The sequence below is a fragment of the Octodon degus genome, unplaced genomic scaffold, assembly GCF_000260255.1.
Source record: "Octodon degus isolate 3935 unplaced genomic scaffold, OctDeg1.0 scaffold00250, whole genome shotgun sequence".
Classification (NCBI taxonomy): domain Eukaryota; kingdom Metazoa; phylum Chordata; class Mammalia; order Rodentia; family Octodontidae; genus Octodon; species Octodon degus.
In genome coordinates, this window is record NW_004524826.1 from 1,797,489 (window position 1) to 1,817,531 (window position 20,043).

Genomic DNA, 20,043 nt, shown 5'->3' on the forward strand with positions numbered 1-20,043 from the left:
TCTCTCTCTCTCTCTCTCTCTCTCTCTCTCTCTCTCTCTCTCTCTCTCTCTCCATCATCACATTTGGCCACCCTGGTCTGTGGGTCTCTACCTGGCCCATGCTGTGTCTCTGCTTGGCACCCTTCCACCAAGTTTTCTTTGACTGAATCCTTGCTAAGCTTTTGGTCACAGGTGAAATGTCTCTTCAGAGAAACCTTCCTCCAAACACCATCTAGTCACACTCCTCTCACCCTGGCTCCATGAAGTTTCCTCCACTGTGCAACCCTATCACATGGTCTCCTTAGATGTATCACAGTTAATAATTACTTAGCTGTTCTTTGTATCATTTATTTTTCTCATCAGATTGCTAATTCTCTGAGGGTACATTTTTATCTTGATCATCACTGTAAGTGCCTCGCGGGTATGTGGTACTCAGGCTGCAGATATGTCCTAAAGAACCCTCACCTTGACTTTACGTTAGCATCTTGCTTTCACTCTTCATTTGTTCTGATTTTTCTTAATTTATATTGCAATGAGAGAAACAAAATCTTTACTTAGGACTGAAGGGTTGAGCTACCTCTGCTCCTGCCCTGTGTGATATGGGTAAAGTGAAATTCTTCTTCTTCTTCTTCTTTTTTTTTTTTTTTTCCTGAACCAGGGATTGAACTCAGGCCCTTGTGCTTGTCAAGGAAGCACTTATTCCACTGAGCCATCTCCCCAGCCCCTAAAGTGAAATTCTTTTACTAGCTATATTTTCCCAGGAAAGGTGGAAATTCACCCCTGAAGGCCAGAATAGGCTATGGGTTGTCTAAAGAGAAAGTCAGAAAGCTGTTTTGGACCAAACATTAAAATTGCTTCATGTAGTTGTGTAAAGTTCATTTTTCTCCATTGAGATCAGTGTATATTTTTAAATTTTTTTGAGAGAATAATATAGTACTGACTAGTTTTTCTCCCCTCCCTCTGGCTAAGACTGGAAAGAAGAAAAATTTGGGCTCTGGAATCTGAAAAGCAAGGACAAGTTTCAAAACTCTTGTTTGTTGGAGGTGAACAGGGCCCTCTAGAAGAATAAGGTGTGTGTGTGTGTGTGTGTGTGTGTGTGTGTGTGTGTGTGTGTGTGTGTAGGAGAGATACCCAGGAGGAACACTCTGGGAGGAGGTCTTTTACTCTTCCGCTTCTCCTGTGCTTGGAGCCTAGAGTCCAGAGAGCATCCTAATTTATTCTGGGACTCAGTAGTCTTGTTTCTTGGTGGAGTGCCTTTGAGCTCTGCAGTTTCATCCAGGGAAACTTGGCCCAAGGTGTGAGCATCCCTGCTGGGTCTAGGCTCTCTGCTGCATCACAACAGCCCAGGTTGGTCCCATATTGGTCAGCTCTCCCCAGGACATCCTTCCCTATAGGTGCCACATGCTGATTTATACACAAACATGATTTGCCTGATTGTTGCAGTCTGGGCCTGGAATAATTTTAATTAATGGGAAAATGGTCCTCAATACACCGATTAGACCTCTTCAGGTACAACAAGATAAAAGCCTGATAATTTGGATGGAGTACTCTTCTTAAACGTCTACTCTAGGCACAGCAGCCAATGGGAAAGCCGGGCTCTCTCCCACCTGATCCAATGAGTAATTAAGAGAGGGCTTTTTCTTCCCTATCTCCTCTCCCTCCACCCCGCTCCCCAACTGGAGCTTAACAGGTTGGTGGTATAATTTGGAGACTTTAAGGGGTGTCACAGTAGGAGCTTAGGCAAGATTCAGGGCGTCTTCTGGTTCTCCAGACTTGGACCCGCTGGGCTTGGAAAGCAGGCAGGTGAGAGGAGGAAGGAGCTTGAAGCAGGTGAGGTGGGTGACAGTGCGAAGCAAAGTTTGAGAGGGGCCCATGGCCATGAGTGAGCTGGGCACACAGAAGACCAGCGAAGGTGCCGTCTCTCGCCTGCTCAATGTGGTGGAAAGTGAGCTTCAGGCCGGAAGGGAAAAAGGTGACCCCACAGAGAAGCAACTTCAGATCATCCTGGAGGATGCACCCCTGTGGCAGAGGTTCAAGGAAGTCACTAATGAGATGATCGTGACCAAGAACGGCAGGTGAGTTTAGCTGCCGCCTTCGTGGGGCTGGAGCGGCTCGGCAAGGGAGCTGAGACCCCTTGAATATTGAAGAGGCTGCTGTTCTTCACTCGGGCAGGCGGCAGGGTCTGATTAATGTGCAGAAGGATGGGCTCACATGGCTGTCAACTTAATTAATTCTCTGAGATCATCAGAGAAGTGGAAGACGAAGCCACCTGTCTTACAGGCATTTGGCGTGGAGAAATTCTGGGAAATTACCGTAAAGGGGGGGGGGCGCATGCCCCATGGATCGGGCAAATGCACACACATGTCAGAAAACAATATTAATTTTTCACTCACTGGCTACCTTGGAAAGGACTCATGCTCCAGCTCTGCTCGGATAATGTGAGTGTCAATTCTGTTTGGAAACTGGAGGGCTTCCTCTTAAGCACTGCCAGAAAATTTTAACTGGTTGAAGACTGGGGAGCGAAGGGGCAGGTTTAATTTCATTGCCTCTGGCTCCATCTGCTTTCCAGTGTGTGTGGGACGAGCGTTCATTTGCAGTTGCGTTTCTGATGATCTGAAAGCTTTGTAGGCGCAGAGCACGAGTTCATAATCCACAGCCGGAGAGGAGTGAAGTTGCCTGTTTTTTTTTTTTTTTTTTTTTCTTACCCCACCGAAAGGGATTAATGGAAACGGAACTCTTGACATTTCTCAGCTTCTATTAAATCTAGTCTGCTAATTGGTTATCCGGGTAATATTAGAAGGTTTTGCTTCCTGGAAGAGGTGCAAATGTTTTGAAAGAAAGTCTGGCTGCCTGCAGCCTGGCCGCAGTGGCTCCCCGCATCCAGCGGGCGCTCACGCAGCTTCTGGGTCCCACGGGTGCGTGGTGCAGAGCCCCGAGACACCGTGTGCAGGGGGAGCTTGGGCAGGACTCTCCTCGGGATACGTGGAGAGAAATTTTGCTAAGAGAGAAAGTTGAGGGCAGCCGAATTTGCGGTGAGCTTTTGAGCCTGGGCAAAAGTCTCCCATTCCTGTGTCTTGGCTTTCTGTTTTTCAGTAGAACGCAGTATAGGAAACGACTATTCCTTGTCCGCCGGGATATTCACAAACACGAGCGCTGTCAGTGCCCTTGAAGCGCTTCGTAAGGAAAAGCTGTACCTGAAGTGAGGGCATTTGGACAACAGATGATTACGCTGGCGGGAGGACGCTCAGCCGTGCCTGATATTAGTATTTTTCTCTCTAACTGGGTCCCCTACTTACGTTTAGAAGATTTATTGCTTGTAATATTTATAATTGTAATTATGCATATTCCTTCTGCTTGAGCTGTATTTACACACCATTTTTTGCCCCTTTGGTAGAAAGAAATATAAAACATGTTTTTAATTTCAAGGAAAGAAATTTCTTTTTTGCGGTACTGGGGATTGAACGCACGGTGTTTGTACTTTGCACATCTCCAGCCCCTCCCTGCTTTCAGCAGGGTCTTAGTAACTTGCTAAATGTAACTGGGTTTAATTTCTTTTCTGTCAAAGGTCAGCATTGCTACAGTTCTGAAAACCTTTTTATCTTTGAGTACATGTAACTCTTTAGTTTATTATTTTTCGTACTTCTAGTTATGTTAATACCCAGCCTCAACCTGTCTGTTTGGCTGTCAGAGTGGCTGTATATTATGATGAAATTAGTAAAATCACCAACTGAAACTATATCTCATCAATTTCAATAAGGAAAAAGTAACAAAGAAGCAGCTTCCCAACTCAATTTAATAGTAAGTTATGTCAGGATGTACTTTCACCACTTAAAAAGTGTTTCTTGCTTTTTCTCATCTAAATAAAAACTTTCCCTATACTTGAAATTCTTCAAGCTTAAGATAACCTCATATTAACTATGTAAAAAAACCATTTTCTATGACAACAATCTCATTGTGATCACATTTGCTCTTGTTATCTATATTTTCCCCTCCTCCGATTGAAATCCTCTTTTCCCCCAAAATAAGACCCAACAGGAAAATAATCAGTGTTCAAAACCTAGAGATGCCAAGTACCAGCCCCCCGTCAGCCCATCCTTGCCCTTCCTGCCTTGAAGAGTGGCTGACATTGGGCAGGCAGAGCAGGGCAGGGCAGGGGTAATCTGTTGGGGGCTGACTTTTTTTGTACCAAGAATTGAACTCAGGACCTTGTACCAGGCCCAGGGTTGGCATTTTTAAAAATCTCTAGTTCTTAAGGCTTCTTATTTTCCAATTAGGTCTCATTTTCAGGGAAACAGATTTTTTCTTAAAGGAATCTTTTCCCTGAGGTCTCTGAACACTTTAGAGTCAACATATTGCCAGAAGATTAAAAATTTCCTTTGTACTTTAGATAAAGAGGGGAGATGAATCCGTAGCCCACGACGCAGCTCTAAGGCGTGAGCTTGGCTGGACTTCCTCTCCAGCTCCTCAGGTTCTCAGGGTAAGCCACGTCTGCTGCTCTTGCAGCAGACGTGGCTTTCTTGTTTCACCTTTTTCTTTACTCTCCTCCTTCCTTTCCCACAGCCATCTCTTCCTCTCTCACCCTAGCACCCATTCCCTACCAGGCCAGGACCCCGGTGTCTGCTGCCAGTCCCCCTCTCCATGCCCCGCCTGAGCCGTACCAGGAGCCTTCCGACCTCTCTGCCAAGAAGACTGAAGCCAGCCCGCTCTCTCCCACTCCCATGACCTGCCTGGTCCTTTAGGCCGATGACCTTTGAAAAAGTTATTATTAATCAAGTTTATTGTCTCAGTTACTCTTCTCTCGTTGCTGGGACAAATATCCTGTACCTACAATGAAGGAAGGAAAGGTTTATTTAGCTCACAGTTGCTAGAGGTTTCAGTCCATACTCAGCTGGCTCCAAGACAGAGCAGCACATGGCAGAGAACAACCTTGATGGCGGCATCAAAGAGCACAGAGCAAAAGGGAGGAGTAGTAGCAACAATAGCAACAGAGAGCAAGTCTGTCTCTCTGTCTCTCTTATGTTACATTCAGGCTCTCTGTCTCAGGCTGGGTGTAGCACTTACACCTATAATCCCAGCAGCACTCAGACCCATAATCCCAGTGGATCATAATACCAGTGATCCTTGGATCACCCATAAACCCATTAAATCATGAGTTAATCACAAACTCTAGAAGTCCACCCCATGACTGCATGGGGCTTGGGGTGACACCTAGAAACAAACCATGACATTTATTGATACATTTTAGGTACACATAATGATCACACTCACCATGGGGAATTTGTACCTCTACATGACATATCTTGATTCTTTTTCTTCCCATTCCCCTCCCCTCCCTTCAACCCTTTTTCCCCTCCTCATTTACAAAAGTTTTACTTCCACCCTGTCCTTCTTGGGCCTCATGGCTTTTGGGTTCTCTCAGAAGCCTCAATTGTCATAAGCAGGTAAAGCCTGTATGTTTGTTGTCTCGCTGTGCTGTGTGCTAGCATGCTCTGAACCACGTGGCATGAGCAGATGAAAGAACCGACACTCACTGCCCAGGGTAGACCCAGGGCCATGGATGCCCGCAGGACCATTGCGTCCAACCTCAGTCGCAGCAAGGGAGAGAGGACTGTCACTGGAAGATTCCCTTTGTCTTCCAAGACTGGGATGCTGGTGGGGCCTCAGCTCCTGTCCCTCTCCCTCCCTCCTTCCTCCTTGTACCCCTCCCCCTCCCTCCCTCATCTTTCTTTCTTCCCTCCCTCGCTCATCCCTCCCTGTTCTCTACTCAGGCCCCTTTGGAGTCTGGATCTCTATTGCCTGTGTTGCCCAGGCTGGATGGAATGTGCAATTTTCCTGCCTCAGCCTCCCAAGTAGCTGGGCTCATAGGTCCCCAGGCCTCTGTAGAGCCTTTCCTTCTCCTCTTCTTTTAACTTAAAATTTCAATTTTATTTTTTATTAGTACATATTTATCATACATGTTGATCACATTTATCATAGAGAACTTTGCACCTGTCTATAGTATATCTTCTTTTTTTTTCCTTTCCCTTTCCCTTCCTTCAAGATTTCTTTCCCTCCTCATTTACAAAAGCATTGTTTCCATTGTATTCCTTCTATTTTCTTTTTGTTCCTTTTCTCTTCCTTGTTACCCCTTATTCCCTTCTGAGTGGAAGATGTTCTTTCTTTTTTTAAAAAATTATTTATTTATTTATTTATTTATTTCTTACAGGTCTCACTACACAGCTCAGACTCATAATGATCCTCCTGTCTTGGCCTCCCCAGTGCTGGGATTACAGGCATGCACCACCATGGTGGGTTTCAGTGGCTGGCTCAGCACACATCACGCCACGGGGCCTGCACAGCATGTGGTACTAGGCATCAAATCTGGGTCCTTGTGCTTGCCAGGCAGGTGCTTATACTGCTGAGCTGTCTCCAGAGCCCAGAAGACATTCTTTCTACTTCCAAATATCTGCCCTCTATTATGCCTTTTATGCACTCTTTGGATGTCTCACAAGAGAAGCAAAGTGATATTTAACTCCTGTGTCAGATTTATTTCACTTAAGGTTATGGTCTCAAGGTGGTGTACCCTTGTAATCCCAGCACTCAGGAGGCTGAGACAGGAGGATTGCCATGAGTTTGAGGTCAGCCTGGGCTATATAAGCAAGTTCAAGGCCAGCCTGCCCTGCATAGTAAGACTGTCTCAAAAAAATTATTGTCTAGAAGTGCATCCATTTTTCAACAAATGATTCAAGTTTATCCTTCTTTATGGCATAGTAGTACTCCACTGTATGTGAACACCACGTTTTCTTTATCCATTCATCTGTTGATGGACATACAGGCAAGTACACCTCTCATTAAAAAGGCTACTTTTTTTTCCCAATGTAGGTATTTGGCCCCTTTGTCAAAGATAAGGTAGCTGGGTGTGCTTGAATTGTTTCTGCATCTTCTGTATTAAAATTTTTAATTATTCCTATTCAGTGTTTTTTCCAGAGATAAAAGTGACAGTTATAATACCTTCCTAGAGCCCAGTGGCTCACTCTTGCAGGCTCAGCCTGTGTTTTCCTTTATCTCCATCCTTTAAGCTAGGAGCTTATCCTTGAGCTTGCAGAAAAATACACTTCTGACCACAGAGGCAAACCTGTAGCATGTTCGCCTGAGCATGAAATGTATAGCTCATGGATATTTTCATGCAGTTAAATAATTTTGGTTGGATGAAATCTGCCTTCCGTAGGTTTTAAGACATGGGCAGTGGTCTCTGATGTGGCGGGGGTGGCCTCTTCCTGCCCTGGCAAAGTGCTGAGAACCCCTGGCTTTGAGTCTGCTGGACGCTCAGGGTGGTGGCGCAGAGGCGCGGGGCTGAGGCTCCCAGAGCCCCGCAAGCACTGCTCGAGAAAGGCAAGGGGCACTCAAGAGGTGAGATAACCTCCCCTGGGGCAGCTTTGGAGTTTTTTCCCCTCAAAACTTCATAGTCACAACTCTAGAAGATCAAAAGCATGGGTGTGATTCGCTTCTAACTGGAGTACTTCCATCCCGCAGGCCACTCTCTTTCTTCCTCTTTGATTCACTTTGGTACCTGCAGCTCTTCCTACACCTGCTCCCTTTCACCGTGGCAGTGCCCATGTGTCACACATTTCACAAACATATGTGGTGTGACTGAAAGCTACCATGAATGTTTAAATGAAAAAAAAAAAAAAAGATTTTCGTGAATAACACCTTGTCATGAATCTTCTTTAGAATATTTTCCCTCACTTGGAACACACTCGTTCATCATTCTTGCCAGCTTCTGAAGCCACAGCATAAACGCCACACATCTCCATCACACCCAAAGCCCACCCCCAACCCTGGAAGCTCAATCAGTACTTGAAGGCAGCTGTACTTTTCCTGGGAGGTGGGGGTGCTTACAAGCGAAACTTCCTGAAGTTGGCTTTCACCCTTCTCCTCTTCTCTTGCCTACAGGGTCTGCCCCGTCTCTGCCCTCTCACCCCTCGCACCCCGCGCTTCCCAGGGTCTCCTCCAGCAGGGCTGCCTCTCAAGATTCCCTGTCTCTGAAATAAAACTGGACATTTAGCCCCAGAGAAAACCAAGCTTATTTGAAAACTCAACCACGTGGTTGAGTGGTTCTTCAAACATACCTATTTGGGAAGGAGTCATTCGTCCCCTCTTTTTCTTTTCTCTCTCCTTCCCTGCTCCCTGGCCTCCCCCTCCCTTCTTTCTCTCTGAGACTTTCTTTTGATCATGGGTAAACTGAAGTTTGGAATTAGGATCTGCAGTTTCTATGCCCTTCGAAGACTCTGGGCTTCTCTGTGGTTAGCTACATTGTGGAGGAAAAGTTGGGGGAACCCAACTAGACTAGAAGTACAGTTCTTCTACCCAGATCCTGGTCCAGAGTGCTGACCACAGATAAGTAGCTAGATTCTCCTTGGAGAATGTGTCAAGGTCATTGTGAGACCAAACAGAGAGGCAGGTGTGGAGGGAGGAGAGGAGCTTGGCTGTGGGGCCTGTCCCACAGAGACCTGTGTTTCTGGCAAGTTACAGGCTTTTGTGTATTCTTCCCTGGCATAATGAACATTAAAAAGCACATGGCATCTCTTAGTTCATTCATGTAGCAATTTAGGAAATAAGAATGATTTTAAAAGTTCTTGGCAAATGGACTACCAAAGAGCAGAGGGCCATTAGCCATCCTACCAGCTTTTCAGATATGTCCTCTTCTAAGAGACAGAACATGCCGGCTTTTTTTTTTCTTTTATTTGTAGCATTATTAGGATATAATTCACATCACATTGTGAGCCAGTGCTTGCTAGTGTCTTCAAAGAGTTATGCATTCATCTCCATGAATAGTTTCAGAATCATTTCACTGCCCCACAAAGGAACCCTGCCTCTATTCATCATTCCCTCCCTACCTCAGAGCTTTTCTCCTACTTCCTGTCTCTACAGCCACCTGTTCTGCTGATTTCATATCAGTGAGGTCATACGATATGTGATCCTTTGTGAACGGCCTTTCCCACTTAGCATAATGTTTTCTGGATTCATCAGGGTTTGAGCACGTATCAGTACTTCATTCCTTTTTGTGGCTGAATACTATTTCATCAGGTGGATTAGCACAAAATGTATCCACCCATCAGTTTATGGACCTTTGCATTTTCTACTTCTTGGCTATTATGAATAATGATGCTATGAACATCTGTGTGTGTGTGTGTGTGTATGTGTGTGTGTGTGTGTGTGTCTGTGCTACTAGGGATTGAACTCAGGGCTTTCAAACTAAACTATGTCCCCACCCCTTTTTATTTTTTATTTGGCGACAGGGCCTCACTATGCTATTAAATTGCCCAGCCTGGGCTCCAACTTTCAATCTTTTTATCTCAGCCTGGGCTACCATGCTTGGCAGTACACAGATTTTTGTGTGGGCTTATGTTTTCATTTTTCCCATGTACCTATCTAGGAGTGGAATTGCAGGCTTGCAACCCTGTTTACTAAGATGAAGACCTGCCAGGCTGTTTTCCAGGAGACTGCACTGTTTTACATTTCCACACCAGCAAGATTTCAGGTTCCTAATGTCCGTGTGTCTTTGCCAACACTTATTATTGTCTGCATTTTCTCTGATAGCCATCCTTGCTGTGAAGAGGAGTTCACTGCAGTTCCCATTTGTGTTTTTGTATGCTAATGACATTGAACATCTTTTTATGTGATCTCAGCTTCTTCAAAACATCTAATATGAGCAGGGTATGGTAGAGATTACACTTGTAATCTATTTGTCTGGCAGACAGAGGCAGGAGGACCACAAATTTGAACCCAGCCTAGGCAACTTAATGACTACAATATCTTAAAATAAAAAATAAAGAAGGGTGGGGAGTGAAGTTATTGTGTTTGATTCACAATAACCAACAAATAAACAAAAAGCAAAATATATCTCTGTATGCTGAATGAAGGAAGAAGTGCTATCATATGCTGTCTTAGGGACTCGGGAGGGCCACGCTGAAGGTGGAGGGGGCTGCTGCACCTACTGGAAGCTGGTGGAAGAGTTTTTCCTTCAGCTACTCTGGGTTCCTCTCTCAGTTTTCCACAGACCTGGCCTCTCGACCCACAGACTGTTGTGTGTGCCATTCCTTGTCCTGCACGTGCAGCTCCTGGGACAGCCGGAAGGGACTTTGTTCTTATGTAGGCCTGAGCTCCAGAGGCACTATCTGACTTCTGCCAGAAGTTGCTCCTGTAGCTCCTCACCCCCTACTCTCTCTGCAACACCTCCAGTCTTGATTCTTGTCAAAAGAGTTCATACACTCTTGCAAACTAAAATGATGCTATAAACTGGGAGTGGTTGTGCACACCTGTCATCTCAGCTGTATAGGAGGAGGTTGCGACAGGAGGACTAAACATCAAGACCAGCCTGGCCACTTAGTAGCTTAGTGAGGTGTTGTGGAGTTGGAGCTCAGCGTGAAGGCCAAGATTTCATCCCTAGCATGCCTGTGCATACACTCTCATACCCTACACACATTATTTTTTAAATCAACAACAGTCCATTTGCATTTTGTTGTCTGATTTCTTTGTTAGAATGCAGGCTTCATGGGCAAGAAGACCCTGAACTTGTGATTGTACTCGGCCTTCCTGACACAGAGCAGGCATTAAAACAATTAATCATTAAATGAATCTATGAATTCTTAGTTAGGCATTGAGATTTGCCAAAACACTGAAGGGGCTTTTCCTTTTGTTGTAGCCCAACTATATTAACTTTCTAGAAGTGTCCAAAAAGAGACAGTCGGAAAAAGATGTGGTAGGCCAGGGATTTGGCTCAGCAGCACAGTACCTGTCTGGCAAGTGTGAAGACCTGGGTTTGATCCCTGATACCCCCTCCCCAATGTGGCAAATGTAATAGAAGAGAAGGCCCTATGGTAGAGCAAGCCAGCATGTGCTTGTTGATCCCAAGTCTCAGCATTCTCTTCTATGAAATGGGCATAAGAGTATCTGCCTCCTTGGGAGGGAGTGAGATTTAAATGAGGTATGACATATGCCAAGTTGTAGGTGTGGAGTAAACTGTTTTCATTAGAAAAACTGTTTTGTATTAAGCCACTTCTTAGATCTGAAGTCAGAGCTATATGAAGTTTGTCAGCATTTTGTGTCATGAAGACCTGAGTCTTGCTATTGTTGTGGGCAGTAATAATGGCGGACTGGCAGCTTAGTGCATGGGAAATGAGCATGTTTTTATATCTTCCTTTCTTTATTTCTAAAAATTTACATGCATGACATATTTTTATTGAGAAAACTTTTGATGCTTTTAAGCTTCTCGTGATAAATGGCAATTATACACGTGTCACTGCTGTGTAAAGTGAAATAAAAATGGAGTAAACTTTTTAACACTTTAGAAAAACCTGGAAAATGCCAACTGTTTCCCTGTGCACTGCCCAGGAACAAACCAGGCTCTGGTTGTCAGGTTGACCCCATGTCATCCCTGTGACAACTTCTGATGGCCACATTTGCTATTAGAAAGAGCGCTTATTTGTCTAGGGGCTTTCTGTTGCCTGTACTTGGTTATTACTGTTAAAATAATTAAGAGTGCAGAAACATGCAGCATAAGGAATTGCCTAGTGTGAAATCAAGAGGAAAAAGCCTTCCTTTGAAGAAAGAACAACAGTAAAATACAAGGGGAAGATTTTGCTTTAGGGACATGGCCTCCTCAGGGGAGATTCTCATTTTACTTCTTATGAAGACCAAGTCATCTCTGTGAAGGAGGGTATGAAAGGGATATACGATTCTCAGCCAAGACTCAGATTTGGAATAGATCATCGGGTCAATTTCCTCCTAGAAATTTCATTTAATTCACATATGTGGCCTCGTCTATTCGTAACTCAGTTGTGTCCCAAATTTTCTGATCGAGATTATGGGGCCACAGAGGAATGTGATCGATGATGTAGAATGTGCCTAAGGAGAGTCACATGGAGAGAAAATATTCTCTCAGGCTTTCACAGAGAGCAAATTGGCCAAGCCATGGCCATGACTCATCCACATGGCTGACACTGACAAAGATTCTATAAACAAAGGATCTACAAACTGCAGTACAGGGTTTCAGGGTAAATCCTGAGGGGATTTGACTGACCTTATCAGATACAAAAGCTACATTTCTTGTTATATAGGTCTTGCTTTATCTTGATCTTAACCATCCAGCAGAAAAGCATAAAAACGAAGTATAAAAAGTAAAGCCATATTAATATGCAGAGCTGTAAAAGACTCAAGTCAACAACTTCTTACATTGTCAGTCTTATGGAAAACCCACTACTATTATGGACTACTGGACTATACTGGAATATTTTGCTGAATTCACACACCTATAATATTTAAATGACAATGGAATAACTATCTCTGACAAAACTAAACAAAAAGGGGATATAAATGAACCACCATTTTGTACTGTATATTCAAAATAGGATAGATATACAGCTACATTCTCTTAATTCAATAACTAGAAAGGTTTGTTCTAATAGTGGTTCTGCCAAAAAAAAGAATTAAAAATATATATAAATAAATTTAAAATAAAATTTTAAAACTATAAAAAAAACCTTCTTTTCTCACTTGGAACACAGAGAGATAGTTTCCTAGAGTTGCTGCAAAAATTCAGTGAGTTAATTCTTGTAAGATGCTGCTGCTCCACACTTACAAAGTTCTCTGGAAGTGTTGGCTGCTCACCCACCGGCTTGCTTGTGTCCTGCAGTCTTTCCTTAGACAGTTACATTGTACGGAGAACATTGCTCTTCCTCTTTCTATCCTGGGGGACTGGAACCACTTGCCTCTGCTTTTCTTTCTAGTAGAATGAAGAGTGACTGCTAAGGATTGTAGGGGTTCTTCTTGGAGTGATAGAATTTCTCTGGAGTCAGAAGCCAAATATTTGGAGAACTTCACTATATATCTGAGCCCGGTACTTATTGATGTTTTCTAGAGGAATAGGACCTCTAGAATGGCATGTGGAAGAGAATGGCATGAGTCCAGATCTGTCTATCTGAAAGTGTGTTTCTTGACACGGCTTCCCATAAAGGGCTCAGGGAAAAGCTAGTTCCACCATGAGGTTGCAAGACACAGAATCTCACACCTTCTCTCCCAAAGTATGCTGGGCTTTAGTATATATATGAAAGGTTCTGAGAAGTCCTGGAGGAAAGGGATTGGGTTGTGGCCCCTTCCGCTGCAGGTGCGGGTCCTTCCAGGTCATTCCATGGACGCTCCTCTGAGAGTTGACCTCTGAGCAGGGTGGGCAGGTTCTCCAACCTCCTGGGGTCTCTAAGTTTCTGTGTTTTCTTTCAGACGGATGTTCCCTGTCCTGAAAATTAGTGTCACAGGACTGGACCCCAATGCTATGTACTCCCTCCTGTTGGACTTTGTCCCTACGGACAGTCACCGCTGGAAGTACGTCAACGGGGAGTGGGTACCCGCGGGCAAGCCTGAGGTCTCCAGCCACAGCTGCGTCTACATCCACCCCGACTCCCCCAACTTCGGGGCCCACTGGATGAAGGCTCCCATCTCCTTCAGCAAGGTGAAGCTGACCAACAAGCTGAACGGAGGTGGGCAGGTACGTGCCACCTCCCCACAGCGCCAATCAAGAAATAGCAAGGGTGCATTTAGGCAATTAGAGGGGTCCTCACCAACCTCTTCTCCCACAGAGGCCAATTATTCCCTGGAGTCCAAATGTAAACAGGAATAAACAGCTCTTAATTGGTGCTTTCAGTTTTTAATGGACCTCCTGATGTGAAGCGAAAGAGAGAGTGTGCTGTTGTTTACTTAATCATCAGGCTCTTTTCATAGTTATGTCTTGTGTGCTTTTTACCAGGCCCCAGGAGGGAAATGTTTGTGGTACCAGGGTTTTGTTATTCTCTCTCCCCTTTTCTGGTGTAAGTGGCATGTTGGCAGTAGACAACTACCTTAATAAAAAGCTGCTCCTAAATGAAATAATTACTTCCTCTGCTTGGGCATTATGATAATTATCAATAGAATATTGAATCGGCTTTGGTTTTTCAGAAAAAAAAAATCCAAACAAACCTTAAATAAGGCAGGTCTTATTAAAGGTCTCTAATTACAGTAAACATGATGTAGTGGCTTTTTCCTCTTGGTTTCTGTGGTAGCGTGTGGACACTAGTCTCCTGCCCAGGTTGTTCGGTCTCATAAAATAGAGGCCGTTGGGGGATCAGAGACATGGCTGAGAGGAGGGGCCTTGATTTGCTTCTCTGTGCCACGCCTTTGGCTTTTTTGGGACCATTGTCACGGGCTTGGACCTTCTCTGTTCTTTCACTGCTTACTGGCCAGGGAGCAGGAGTCTCTGTTTTGTAGGAGAGGCAAAGAATGCCATGGGAGTCTGCGATTCCAGAAGGTTCTAGCAGTTCTTTATTAAAAGTTGAAAAGTATATTGTTAATGTCCGTCAGACTTCACAGCATGAGGCTTCCAGTAGCCTTTCATTTGAATCTAAGGAGCGGATTATGTCGCACCATTGAGGGTCGGGTCTCCTCAGTCACCAGTGAAATGCAGCCACCATTTTGAGTTATTCCTCATATGAAACAGAACATGTGGTTTAATGGATTGAAATATACATGTGTTGAAAATGGAAGGAAGAAAATGGAATGCAGAACGCAGAACCCTTAGGAACAATGCCTCTCTGCTAACGCCCCCAACCCCTGTGTTAGTCTCAGTGTTCTGCTCCTGGGAACTTTTGAAAAATGTTTTCTCATTGATTTCTCAGTGATGTAGAGACAGCTCAGGGGACCTGGGACTTCACCTGTGTCCCTAATGGGTGGGCAGGAGCTCAGCACAGGTACTGGTGATCCTGTCAGCTGTCATTCGCTAGGCTTGGCTTCTCTGCATCTCTGTTGCCCTCTTCAACAGATAATGCTGAGTTCTCTGCATAAGTACGAGCCCCAGGTCCACATAGTACGTGTCGGGGGTGCCCACCGCATGGTAATGAACTGCTCCTTCCCCGAAACCCAGTTCATTGCTGTGACTGCCTATCAGAATGAGGAGGTAAGTGTGTGTGACTCTGTGTGTGTGTGTGTGTGTGTGTGTGTGTGTGTGTGTGTAGCGTGGCAGAAGGGGCAGGGGGACTCTTTACTGCTGTGAACAAGAATGGATGAAAGACACATGTCCCATGATTTAGATACTCTCCGCAGTGCTGAAGTTAAATAATGGGCAGTTGGTCTTCTCTCACTCTTCTAGCTTTTGCCAAAGGCCCATTTGTTCATTAACTTTTTTTTTTTTTTTTTTTAAGACATGGTTCAGCTATGCAATTGTGGCTAGTCTCACTTTGTAGCCCAAGCTGGCCTTGAACTTGGAGTGGTTTTCCTGCATCAGTCTCCCAAGTGCTGGGGTTATAGATGTGTGCCACCCTGCCCAGCCTGTTCACCACTTTATATGACTACTGCCAATGCCTGATATGATCCACTCAGGAAGAGCAAGGGTTTCTTTTGGCCTGCAGTTTTGCTTCTGGGCTCACGGCAAGGCAGCACATCATGGCAGGTGCAAAACCACTTAAGTCTTGGTCAGGGAGCAAGGAAGAATGGGTATCAGCTGTGTACTGTGGGGCCGGCCTGTAATCCCCGTTACTTGGGAGGCTGAGCCAGGAGGATTGCAAGTTCAAGGCCAATCTGGGCAACTTAGTGAGACTCTCAAAAATTAAAAAGGGCTGGGGATGTAATTCAGTGCTTGCCTAGCATGATGAGTTCTAGGTTCAGTACATAGAACATGCTGCCCCCTCCTTACAGAAGCGTGCCAGTGGGCCCAGGTTCCATGTTCTCTTGTAAGAGCAGCCCCCCTGCCAAGGGTGGACCTACTGTATGGACCCTTTGGGACACGGAGGAGCAGACAGCCAGTATGTGCTCTTCTGGTATGGAAAAGACACACTGAACGCAACTCGCAAGTTCCGTTAAACCTCAGGAATCTTTGTGGGGTCCCAAAGGGCCTATGGCCTGCGCAGAGCTGGGTGAATCTGGCGTGGGTATAACCTACTCCCTCTTGCTTTGGAAACAAGTCTACGGAAGTTGATGCAAAAACACACCCTCATATGGGGGGTTGTTACGTGATGTGTCTTGTTTGTTTTTTATTTCTGAGCACTGTCAGTCTTTTTGTGCACTTTAACTTAACTTTGTGGCTGAGTAGTCAGAATTCAGGGCATGAACTGGGTGTGGTGGGTTTGAGAGACAGAGGTAGGAGGATCTCCAATTATTGCCCAGCCTGGGCAACTTAGCAAGACCCTTTCTCAAAAAATAAAATATACAAAGGATGGAGAAAATAACTCAGTATAAATTCTCTGGTTAAATTTCCAGTACTACATCATATAAACAAACAAACAAACAAACAAATAAATGAATATACAAACTTCATTGTCTTGCCTCTCTGTGGACTGGCTTGGGTTTATTCATGTTCTCAAGGGGTTCCTAGGCCTGCTGACCCCTAGGGACACCTAGGAAAAATTAGATTGTTTTAAAAAAATTAAACTTAAAAAAATTAAACATAGTATGTATTTACTTAAAAAGGATATGGTAGACTAATATCACAAAAGTATTGAAAGAGCTCAGGATCTTGCTGACATAAATATTCTCTTCAGTATTTATTTATTCAACAAATACTTATTGGGTATCATTCCGGATGCTGGGGGATTGCAAAAATTAAAACAGATGAGCCCTGTTCTCAAGGTACTTCCATGCCACTGAGGGCAGATGGAAAACGATAGTCTGTACCTATCTCTGTTCCGTCCCTGTTCCTGTTTCTGTGTTTGTCTCTGTCTCAGATAGCTCTGCTGAGAAACAAAGCAGGCTAAGGCTAAGAGGGCTGGGTTGTGTGTGCATTGAGTGACGACTTGGTATTTGTATGAGTGGTCCAGAAGGTGATTAAGAGTAAAGTCGTCAGAGCCAGACTGTCCGCTCCATCAGGGGTGTGATCACAACCAGAGTAAGCTGTGTTCTGAGCGACAAGAGAAAGAGCTTGCGTATAGTCAGTGCTCGGTGATTACTGAAGAGTGCACAAAAGACTCAGTGCCAGGTTTGTACAGGACAGCTTTGTTCATTTCTAATGCTTTGTTGGTTCTGTGTTCACTTCAGGTGCCACTTTGCATTTTTTGAATTTTTGAGACAGGATTTCCCTTTGTAGTTCAGACTAGTCCTGAACTCACCACGTAGCCCGGGCTGGGCTCCAGCTTGCTGCAATCCTTCTGCTTCAGCCTCCCCCATGCTGAGATTACAGGCATGTGTCACCCTGGTTGGCTGTCACCTATCATTGTACTATGAACTGTAATAAGATATCCTTTGCCAGAGATAGTGCCTTAGTGATTTAGTGCAAGAGTAAATGAAGAAACATGGGGAGAAAGAAAAAAAAGAGGTGAGGAAGTTACCCTATTTTACAGAAATTTGCAGAAGAGGATGGAGGGCTCTGTTTGTCCCTTAGTGTCCCAGTTCACTAACACTTCTTGTCTTTGCATATGCAAGATCACAGCTCTCAAAATCAAGTACAACCCTTTTGCCAAGGCCTTCTTGGATGCCAAGGAAAGGTGAGTAGAGAAATTTCAGGAGAATCTTGTGACTTGACCTCTGCAGTATGAAATTTATGATCTTCCTAGAAAGACGTAGCCTAGTGGTGCTTGCATTACTTTTATTAGTGTCTGATTCAGTATTCAACCAGTGATCAATAAAATTAACAAAATTAAAGCCCACATTATAAGTGTTCCAAGTAACAGAGGTTCAGAACTTTGAGCTGGCAAGATGTTGAACTGGCCCCAAAATAAATATTTCAGATTTATTTTTCTCAAGATTTTTGAAAGTAGCACAACCACATTAAAAATGATTTAAACTTTTAGGAATTCACTTGCCCTTTCTCCATCACCTCAGTAATATGATTTTAATTTTATTTATTTAGTTATTGGATACAGGGTCTCACTACGAAGTTCAGACTCATAGTCATCCTCCGGTCTCTGTCTTCCCAGTGCTGGGATTACAGGCATGTGCCACCATGCTTTTTTTTTTTTTTGACTAATTCAGCATGGGACCTTCACAGCATATGATACTGGGGGTTGAACCCAGGTCCTTGAGCTTGCCAGGCAGGAGCTTAGACCACAAAGCTATCTTTCCAGCCCAATAACATGATTTTAATAAGCTGTGATTTTCTTTTTGTTTTATTTTAAAAAAACCAACTCTTACCCCAGAAGAAAAGGTAAGTAGTGACAGAAGGTTCCTGTTTCCCAGGTTGAGAACAACAGAGACTTCTAGGAGAACAGCAGAGACTTCTGGGGCCTGAATGGTGACCTTACTATTTTGGGCCACTGACCAGCCATCTCCAGTTTTCTTTTTCATTCTAGGGCAAGATGAAAAATACTGGGGCTTATTGTTGACATTTTATTGGCAAGGCTTATTAGACTGTAAATATGATTATTTTTTATTGTTCAGTTTTTTTTGGCCTGAATTTTGAATCTTGTCACGTGTGTGTGTGTGTGTGTGTGTGTGTGTGTGCGTGCGCGCGCAGGGTCTCACTAAGCAGCTTGAACTTATAATGATCCTTCTGTTTTCAGCCTCCACAGTGCTGGGATTACAGGTGTGCATTACCACGCCTGGACTTGGTTGCCAGCTTAGTACACCCAGCGGCAGGGTTGATGCTGCATGTGATGCCAGGAATTGAACCCTAGCCCCTGTGCTTGCCTAAGCAGGTGCTTAGTCTGCTGAGCTATCTTGCCAGCCCTTGTTACTTATTTTTATATCTACCTATTCTCCTTTTTTTTTTCTGAAAGGATCTTAATTAATAGATGTTTGTAATGATTTGTCGCAGGGATCTATCCTGTATTTTAATAAATATAGATGTTATATATGCAAAAATTTTCAAATAACAAAAATTGTAAAGTACAAGTGCATAAGTAAGATGACAAAATCTAGAGTCAAAATGATAGTAGCATGATATAATAACAAGAATTCAGAGCTTTCTGTAAGACATCCTGAACAAGTCCTGACCTTGCTATTTCCCAGCTGTTTCATCTTGCATACGTCAGTGTACTTTGTGAGATCTACTTTTCTAATTTTCAGGGTGGGTATAGCAATATTTCCCTTATAAGGTCATTGGTGGACCTGGCATATCACAGATGTAATTGTGGTCCCAAAGTCCTGTGCAAATATTAGCTGTTGTTACTACTGCTTGAATATTGTCAGGTAGGAGCAATAATCGGTAGACTGCAAGATCAAAGCCAACAGAGGTAGTTATAAATGTAGGAACAAGGGTAGCAGCAAATCTTCAACTCTCAGAGCAGTTGCATGAGTAGAAACTGTCCTGGAAAAGGTGGTAGCTTTGAGACAAAAGGTATTTGGTGTTCTTATTGCATGTAGTTTACTGCTTTTCAAAGAGAATTTGGGGTGTGCTTCATACTGGATTTGTACAATAAGCTGTAACTTCATTACTTTTTCAGAAATCATCTAAAAGATGTCCCGGAGGCAGTCCCTGAGGGCCAGCCTGTGGCCTATTCCCACTGTGAGTTGGGGGATTTGGGGTGGGCAGGGTGTGGGGTCTAGCCTTCAAACTTTTGCCTTCATGGCTGCTTAGGCCCTGGGCCAAATCAAGACCCCACAGGTTATTTCTTCCACCTAAGACATAATTAGGTCCTTCCCAGGGTTCTAGAGAAAGGCAGAATTATTCCTAGGCTTAAGGGCTCCAACATATGTTGGCAGGAGGCAGAAATGGTAGCATTTAATTGGGCCTTGTTTTCACATGAGTGAAGCTGAGTGCTCAAAAGCACATTCTGGGCTTATCTCCTACCTTCACACTTGCTGTTCTGGATTTTCCCCTGTTTGCAGTATTTGCAGTTTTTGGCATTGGTCACCATGGCAGTGTCTCAGAGAGACTGTGGCCTGGCACATCAGAAGAGTCTGCCATTGTTGCCTGGCAGACCACAGGGAGAGTTGGAGCAGGGCTGGGGATTCTGCAGGTAGAGCTGAAGGTCTCCAGCAGGTTCTACTTTCCCCACCTCCTTCTGGGGGAGGGAAGCCCCTGGAGCTGAAATAGGAACCCCTGGCCAGTGACATCAGAATAGCAGAGTGAACTCTGGCACACTCTTTGCTTTGTATCATAAGATTGTGGCTAAGATCCCTGCTGCAGTT

At 44.3% G+C, this 20,043-nt stretch overlaps 1 protein-coding gene across 1 annotated transcript in view; it reads left to right on the forward strand.

Annotated features, from left to right (window-relative positions):
* Nucleotides 1–1,646: 1,646 nt before the first annotated feature.
* Nucleotides 1,647–20,043, forward strand: part of Tbx19 (T-box 19) — a 33,640-nt gene continuing 15,243 nt past the window's right edge. The window contains exons 1-5 of the mRNA XM_004646051.3: nt 1,647–2,054; nt 13,237–13,501; nt 14,807–14,941; nt 17,398–17,459; nt 19,356–19,417. Of these exons, the coding sequence (XP_004646108.1) occupies nt 1,852–2,054; nt 13,237–13,501; nt 14,807–14,941; nt 17,398–17,459; nt 19,356–19,417 (727 nt within the window). The 5' untranslated portion in view covers nt 1,647–1,851. The remainder of the gene's footprint in view (nt 2,055–13,236; nt 13,502–14,806; nt 14,942–17,397; nt 17,460–19,355; nt 19,418–20,043) is intronic.